This window comes from Branchiostoma floridae, chromosome 6 (genome assembly GCF_000003815.2).
Source record: "Branchiostoma floridae strain S238N-H82 chromosome 6, Bfl_VNyyK, whole genome shotgun sequence".
Lineage (NCBI taxonomy): Eukaryota > Metazoa > Chordata > Leptocardii > Amphioxiformes > Branchiostomatidae > Branchiostoma > Branchiostoma floridae.
Window position 1 is genome coordinate 1,911,270 of NC_049984.1, and position 8,824 is coordinate 1,920,093.

At 40.3% G+C, this 8,824-nt stretch overlaps 1 protein-coding gene across 1 annotated transcript; it reads right to left on the reverse strand.

The window, feature by feature from the left end:
* Positions 1-542: 542 nt before the first annotated feature.
* Positions 543-8,733, reverse strand: LOC118418353 (ras-related protein Rab-22A-like). The gene is made up of 6 exons (XM_035824229.1): positions 8,558-8,733; positions 7,877-7,956; positions 6,181-6,262; positions 5,503-5,574; positions 4,003-4,219; positions 543-1,604 (listed from the first exon to the last, which is right to left on the reverse strand). The coding sequence occupies exons 1-6, from the start codon at positions 8,591-8,593 to the stop codon at positions 1,486-1,488; spliced, it is 606 nt and encodes a 201-aa protein (XP_035680122.1). The 5' UTR covers positions 8,594-8,733; the 3' UTR covers positions 543-1,485.
* Positions 8,734-8,824: the final 91 nt, after the last annotated feature.

Consider the following 8,824-nt stretch of genomic DNA (forward strand, 5'->3'; position numbering starts at 1 on the left):
TTCATAACTTCCACGTTATAGTCTCTTTCTTTTGTCCAGATTTGACAAGTGGTACAATGGATAAAAATGCAATATTTCATAGAGCTATTCTACACATAAATGAATTACAGCACCCACAGGTTTCTAAACTATAAGACAGGTATAAAAAATCATAAAAAATTCATTCTTTTTCCATAATTTAGATCATTTAGGAATATCTGTCATGATAATTTACATTCCATTAATGTATGAATTATTTCCACATTGAATTGATAATAATTTACATTTTCTCACATTTACGTACATGTATATTTTTGACTGGCCATGTATTTTCTTAGCCTGATTAAATCTCGCTTATAGCAGCCCGCCAAACATCCGCCGGCCCTCCGCGGGGAGGGGCCAGTTACAGCCCTGGACAGCGGAGTTTGTGTTACACAGACTAGTATTTTCTATGGCATGGACAAATATCCCACTGTTTTCTTTGCTTCGATCAGCTTTGCATAGAATAAAATATTACATCTGAAAATCAAGTATATTTACTATACTTGCACTACTTAGATTTGATTCATAGGATAAATAATTTAGCCACTTATTCAAATTCTTATCAATTTCTTGTGAAATTCATAACTCTAATTTAAAAATATTTCAGTTTTTCTTGTTTTGAACACAATAGCTAAGCATAGAATAGAATATTGCATCTCAAAATTAAGTATATTCATCATAATTGTACTTGCATTACTCTTATTGCATAAACCATTCCAGCATTCCACTTATGCTTAAAAATTCCCCTTATATTCAAATCAATTTCTCATAAAATTCATAGTCATACAAAGATTTTGGTCTAAAAGTGTGACTTTGCCGGCAAGGTACAAGCATGACTGTGGTAAAAGCTGCTTTTGTGCAAACAAACAATGTAAAAAAAAAACAAGCCTCTCTGTTGACATTTTCCAAAGGTAAGATTGTGCACTTCAATACTCTCCAAGCAGAGGTCAATGGGGAAAATCATGACCTTTTCCTTTTATGTCGTTAGTTTCTGTCAGCGGTCCCAAGTCCCATAGCCTGGGTACCATCCGGACACTAGTTTGCTTTGACGTCTATCAATATCATACACTCACTTTTCTGCTATTCTGTTTGGGAACCTTGACATCTCTAACGTCTGGAATCATCCAAACTTTGGACGAGGGCGCTGATTGGTCCCTATTCATGAACGAATTAAAGAATGGGTTCACGCGCTTGTTCGAACAGGTGATCCAACACCTGAAACGCCCTTCGTCCACTTGGTATTGGAATGCCTGTTCTAATGAGCACTCAAGAACCCAGTCCTTCATTCGCTCATTAACTGACTTTAATGTGCAGTTCCCAGACGGGTAGCAGAAGTGAACATAGGAGCAAAGTACTACCCAGATGGTACCCAGGCTTCCAGTCCCACAATCCCAGATGGGGACAAACAAAGAAACAACGATTTTCCCCACCAACGTCTGCTTGGAGAGGATACATTTTAAGACATCACTGTTTACAACAGCTCTTCTTCCCAGAGGCAGACGCTGACACTCTTTTCTGCAGCTGTATCGACCCTGAATCAGTAAGGCCCTGCGGTAGGAGGGATTCTGACGGCAGTCTCTGAGCTGGAAAAAAAAGAAAAAATCCTAACATTTAAAAAGCCACGGGTGTTTTTATACAGCACCAAAGAGGGACATAGTAGACAAAAAAGTGAACATACTCACAGTGGTTTTATGCTCAAAAAGTTGAAAAAAACACCACAAACATTTCCCTCTTTGAAGTAAAAGCCTGCATGGCAGTCTCAACTGCAAACTTAATTAAAACCAATGCCATGGCTCCATTTTCTCCCTATTGCAAAGTTAAATCACTGCCCAAAATTCTACATTTATCTGGAATGTTGGGCTATTGAATCTCAAGTTGGCTGCATAAATGAATGAGTCGGTCACTTGAAGGGAGAGGGACCATTCATTAGCTACTTACCAGCACCACCTATCAAAAGCTGAATAAACTGCAGCCTATCAGTATCATTTTATGCAATACAAACATCACAGTGTACTAAAGTTTCAAACTACTCAGTAATCAAGGTGATGAGACACATTATGTGCTGTCTTGCTGCTGGTCTATAAGAAGATGGCGTTGTTTTCCTCAGCGCCACCTATCATAAGGGACCGTACGATATTTATCGGGGGGGAGGGCTGGTGCATTGGAAGTCGGATCAAAAAATTTTTTGATGGCCCTCCCCCCCATCTCAAAAAAATTTAACGTGACCCTCCCCCTCCACCTAAAAAAAATCAACATGACCCTCCCCCCGACAGGCATCATAAAACAGGTAGAAAAACAACCGATAAAATAATCTTAATACAACATGTATAGACGTCAGGGCACAAGGGCGCCGGCCAGTGTTCTCGCCAGGATTTTTTCACAGCGTCGGGGCAGGGGTCTGGGGGCATGTTCCCCAGGGAAAATTTGGATTTTCAAACCCTCTAAAACAGAATTTCCTGCAACTTGAGAGGAAAATTATGCCCTTGAGATTGGATGCCGGTTGCCTTTTTTACTCCCGTTTTTCAGTAATCGACGTCCGCCCTCTCCCCAAAAATACGTTATAACTATAAGCTCGGGGAATCAGCAGTCCGTGATCTGGCCGCGGGTATTATTTGTCCAGTCATGTCTATATGAAAATTTTGGGGTTTTGATGCTTCCAAACAGGGCTCTAGCCAGTGAGTTCGTCAGCCCATGGAAAAATCCTGCCAATTTTTTTCCGGCGTTGAATATGAAAAGAATGCCTACCTCGTGCGATCGATGTTGCGCCCTCCCGCATCAAATGCTAGTAGTTTTTCCAGAGGATAGAATAAACGGCGCCATCACACCTTGTGTTTTTTTTTTCTATTTTGCCCGATGATTTTACTCAAATTTATCGAATCGGTCGGGTTTTACAAGGCCGCGACGTCATTTTCCACGAGCGTGCGTTTGTTTCGTGCGACCTCAGGTAACCCCGTTTTCGGCGTGAAATCTTTGGCTCACCGCTGGATTTCTTTTTACATAGAGTAGAGTAGACCAAGAACGTTATACATTATACGAAGGAAGGCGATCTGCTGCATCTTTGGCAGTGATCAGTGCCATTGTAGTCTTGAAGGAGTAGCCAGAAAAGACGTGCTGGCGCTGTGATCGACAGTCCGTCTGGGGAGGGGGGCGTGCCGCGGCATGTGCTACGGACGCCAATGCCAGTGCACAGCCGACTCGATCGACACTTGACAACAATATTGCGGCCCCTTTTTCTGCCGCAAATTTTGTCTTTTTGAAACAAAAGAAATGTTTTAAATAAAAAATAAAGTGTATAGTTTTGGATTCTTCACGTATTTACCGTGCACCGCTTTTGTAACTTAAATATTTTGGGAACCTCAGCCGAGCCGATTGCGTCTTTCCAGAAAAAAATAAGTCTGTAGACGGAATGACGTATGCCTGGCGGGAACACTGGTCCATGGCAGCGCCACTTTGGGGGGCCTAGGGGGGCAAAGCCCCCCGGAAGCTCTTGCATTTTAGGCTATTCAGAAGGCTTATTTTATCAGTTTTAGGGCCATGTCAAGATATCAAAACAAAAAGAGTATGAACAATTCTTTCAAAAAAATTAACATGGCCCTCCCCCCTATCTAAAAAAAATTAACATGGCCCTCCCCCCACCTCAAAAAAAATTAACATGGCCCTCCCCCCCTAACGCACCAGCCCTCCCCCCCTGATAAATATCGTACAGTCCCTAAGTTGAATGAACTACAGCCCATCAGTGGCATTTTCAACTACTGTAAATGCATCTAAGTTCGCGGGGATTTAATTTTCGCGTTAGCGGGAAAGTGGAGTGTTCGCAGTGGTTCTAAGGTCGCGGTAGCACCATACACTGAAGTCACATACAGTAATGAAAAATGTCTGCGGTGGTTTTTAGTTCGCGGTAAGACTGCCTCGCAAAAACCGCGAACATAAAACTACCGCAAATATTTCTGCATTTACACTACTGCACATCAATCTACTCACTGATTAAGGTGAACATCTGAGCCACGTTATGTGCAGTCTTGGCGCTGGTCTCCAAGAAGATGGCGTTGTTTTCTTCCGCGTAATCCGACGCCATTCTCGTGGACACTTCTCGCAGGTCTTCCATGTCACACTTGTTTCCCGCGATGGCCAGAACGATGTTGTCCGCACCATACTGTTTCAGTTCGCGGATCCAGTCTTTTAGTGTCTGGAAACTTCCCTTGGTGGAAATGAAGAGATACAAATTTAAAATTAGTCCTGTTTTGTAATTAATTTGATATTACAAACTTTGAAATTCCATGATGCTCACGGATCCAGTCTTTTTAGTGTCTGGAAACTTCCCTTGGTGGAAATAAAGAAAAAGAAAAACTCAAAATGAATTAGCTACTTATTGTAAACAGTGCAATTTTTATAGTACCCAATGTAAAAACTCTGACTACAAACTTTGAAATTCTATGTCATATTGAATAATTACAAAATCATGGTACAAGTTCAAGGACAGATAAATGAAACAAGTTTTACCTGATCCACCACTCCTGTTGTGAGTGTGCATTAAATGAATTAATAAGTTACCTGGTAGTCATAGATTAAGTTCAACAACAAACTGATCAACCAATTGGACAATCAACAGTGACTTAAGTTACTACCGTATATTCTCGAATAAAGTACGCACTTTTTTAACTTTTCAAAATTGAAAAGGTGCTACAAGTTGTTGCCAAAGTTGGGGTGCGTACTTTATTTGAGGTCACTGCACAGAGAAATGGTAAAAAAAGCCTAAAATAAAGCAAGGTGGAGCTACACTTCTAGTAATTTTTCAAAACATGCACATTGTTGTTGTCTTGTAGTTGTCTAAACATGAAACAAAGACATTGTCTAAACATGATTTACATAAGATTGTCATTTGCATACAATCCTTTTGAGTTAGTGACTTTGACTTGTACAACTGGTTTTTCCTGATTTCTTCTACCAGTTCACAGTGATTTTTATAATTGCAGTAGGCAATTCTCCAGGTTATCTTATGCAAAATAACCGGGGGAAAACATCATAAATTTGAATTTATCCAGTTAAAGGTCTGTTCAAAATTGGTGGAGAAGGGGTGCGTACTTTATTTGAGTTTTTCCATTTTACCTTTCAGTCCCAAAGATCTGTCTAAGACTTGTCCAAAATCAGGGGTGCGTACTTTAATTGGGGTGCGTACTTTATTCGAGAATATACGGTAGTAGTTTCTTCTACATTGAACATATGAAACAGAAAGTGCAACAAATTATTAGTAGAACAATGGCATACTGTAAAAGGGGGAGTGTTTGCTGTGGCTTCATGTCCATGTTTTTTTGGGGTAGTCTCAACTGCAAACATAAAACCATCACAAACACTCAAATCTCTCCCTTGAAATTAACCACATGCGTTTCCCCTTTTACAATATGATATGACTAAATGACTCCTAAGAAAATGAAACTTGACCCCACCCTGTGAAACCTGACCTAGCACTACAGGACAGCTCACCTCTCTGGTGATGTCATACACCACAATAGCAGCTGCTGCACCTCTGTAGTACATGGGAGCCAGGCCTCGGTACTGGAAAGGGGAAACAAACATACTTGATGAACTGAATAACAACATTTAGTAGATAGAATTCCTGTGTCGAGATCTGATTTCCCGCTGCTGCTTTCGCAAGCTCGCACATGTGATCAAGAAAGTTCTCGAACATCTGCTAATGTAACAGTGGGGATCAAGGAATGCTAAACTGAACATGCCAAACTGCTTAAGCCTTTTGGCTGAACAGTTTAGTGTCTGGATTTGTAAGCTGGCTGCCCGGGATCGGCACTGGTTCGAATCCCGGGAGTCAGGATATTTGTATATATTGTTTCTATCTGTTCCTACTCCCTTCTTGTTTCACTAACCCCATTGTTGCACTTCTCAGTCCACGTCTTGCAATTCTCTCATTTGTCACCTGGTACTCCAATGAGAAATATTGTATCATTTATTTATTTATAATCCTGCATATACAACACCTTTAATCTTTACGTAAAGTTTGCCCCAGCTAAAGTTAAATAGTATCGGTACATGTAGCTGTAATGGCCCAAGTCTAAAAGATAGTTTTCACAAGAAGTCAACGAGACCATAACTATAGTCTTGTAGTTGACATTTCAAACACAAAGTGTACTAGTATAGTGTCCTGACCTTTTCCTGGCCTGCCGTGTCCCAGATCTGGAATTTGTAAGACGTGTCGTTCACCACCAGGGTCTTAGACATGAAGGAGGCCCTAGGATGGAACACAAGATGTCTTGTTATGACATCATGATAGAACACAAGATTTACAACAAAAATCAGTCCCATGAAAGCTCTCTTTTCAGAATCATCCCAATTGCTTCCAGATCCACTGTACGCACAGAAAATATTATTGTATTGATAAATGTACGACACAACAGTTTCACATAACAGAAAACCAACTGAAGATATTTCAATAATTTTCTTCAACTGTTGGTTCCAAAACATGAGTATTTCATCGTGTTTAATACTGAAGAGGAGAGCCAATATATTATATTATTGCCATGGACTTTTGGCAACCATTTACAGGACAGGTTTGCTTTTTTTCCCCTGATCCTGAAATGCCAACAATCTGACTCTGCATGCAGAGCAGTTGGTTATCTCATGATGAACAGCTGTTAAATTCATAGGTTATGTCATAGGTCAGCTATGCTAAAAAAACCCAGAGTTTTGGCCAGTCTTGGCACATGACCACCCCAGCACATGTTGATAGATTAAGGGAGTTTAATGGCTTCTCCATGCACAGCCCTCTAGAAGTTGCTTTTTCAAAGGGGGAGCACTCATTTTGCTATTTCCAACACACAGGCTATGAAAGCAGGCCTTCCAGGGTTGCAAATACGATATTCCCAGCATAGAAACCTGGCCTATATCTTGAAAATGTGGAATCAGCCCCCCTCCCCATGTGAATGCTGCTGCTCCTAAAAGGCTGTGAAGGAGGCTAAAGGTTGACTATGCAATATAATAATATGACTTATTAAGAATTTAAGTTATTTTAACAAATATATTCAAATAAATTCAGGATGGTAAATTCAAAGACATCTCTAAGGAATATACTATAAATTCAACTGTTACTCATAACATTCAATTAGAGCCATCCAATTACAAATTACAAAAAATTAGAATACACCTTGTGGGAAAAAAAATGCAGCTCCCATATCATGATCAGACAATAAAAATTCAAATTGCTGTTTGCTATTCTGATGGTATTGTTGGACAAAAGTCTGACAGGACATCCAATCTACCAGTATACCACAGAACCATTCTCCCGTCAGTAGCTGTTGACAGAAAGACTTGAAAGTTGTTTAAAAGACTTGATTAAAGCTGTGCAGCTGGCACGCACTGACAGACAGTATCACACTGTGTCTGAGTGAAAGGATGTCTTACAACAAATGCCTCCCTGTTCATGGCTTCATCCCAAGAGGTCCTGTGCCAACAACAGACATGCTGTGCACAGAAATTGAATACTTCCCCTCCTGTCATCACCCTTCTACTGATGTGACAAAAATACAGGATACGTAGATGAAGTCACTGATGTAAACTAGTGGATGCTAGTTGAAATGTCTGACCATTTCCAAAATCATATCCAGTTGCTTGAGTAACTGCTTTCGGGCATAAAACTACAAGATATTTTCTTCTGAACCAGAACTTTTCAATGTTTTCTGTGAATGATTTCATGAACAGACGGTCACCAAAATATTGGTTCATGTAGATACTGTATGTAGTCACAAATAAAGAAGCTTGTTGAACTATGCTTCAATATTTTGTGTCCTTTGTGTTATAGAGAGAGAATTGTCATTATGATCTTTAAAAAACAGCAGACATGCTTTACCCGATGGTGCTCTCCAGATTAGCTGTGAATGTGTCTGTAACAAACCGGACCACCAGACTGGACTTTCCTACTCCTGAGTCCTGCAACATGAACATAGAAGTTACATGTATATAGTAACGTTACTTTCAATTATCTATACATACATGAACATATATAAATAAATTGCCATTGTATACCGGAGGTTATAAAGACAAGAGTTGATAATTCAGTGACATACACACACACACACACACACACACACACACACACACACACACACACACACACTCACTCACTCACTCACTCACTCACTGTTCATTTCGCTATAGCAAAAGGAGACCTGGCATTTGTCAACTGTTCCTAAGGAAATGAAAGAGTGACCTGACGTGGCCTTTCTGTGATTATAGTGCCAATGTACATAAAGGGTAATAGGCCGGATACTGTAGTTTGGTTTCAGATATGCGTTCCGATATACCATTCCGGCATGACAACAAACTAATACTAAGCAAGAAACGAAGCGCAAATCTATATGTTAAGTGCTATAAATTATAGTGATTTAATGTCACAGAAACTTAGACTCCACCCAATTGATATATGGCTAAAATTGCCTACCCTAAAACGTGGCGTATTTTTGTACAAAAAGGCAAATCCCGGCACCGAACACCGCCCCTTGACGACACGAATTAAGACAAATCTACTCACCCCTAACAAACATAACTTGATCTCCCGCATAGACATGGTTACTGCAGATATTGTGACGTGTTTTTGGACAGACAAAGACCCGTAAACGTCGCTCTAAACGGAAATTTACAGCGTAAAACAGCCGCAGCGACAAGTTAGCAAACATTCGGCGGCCATCTTGCTTTCAAGTCAGGTCAAAGGTCAAAAAGTTTTTGCGCAACAGCATGACCATGTCTTGCCTACTCTCCAAGCAGAGGTTAGGCTCCGGCTGTTTTTTAACGTTTTTTT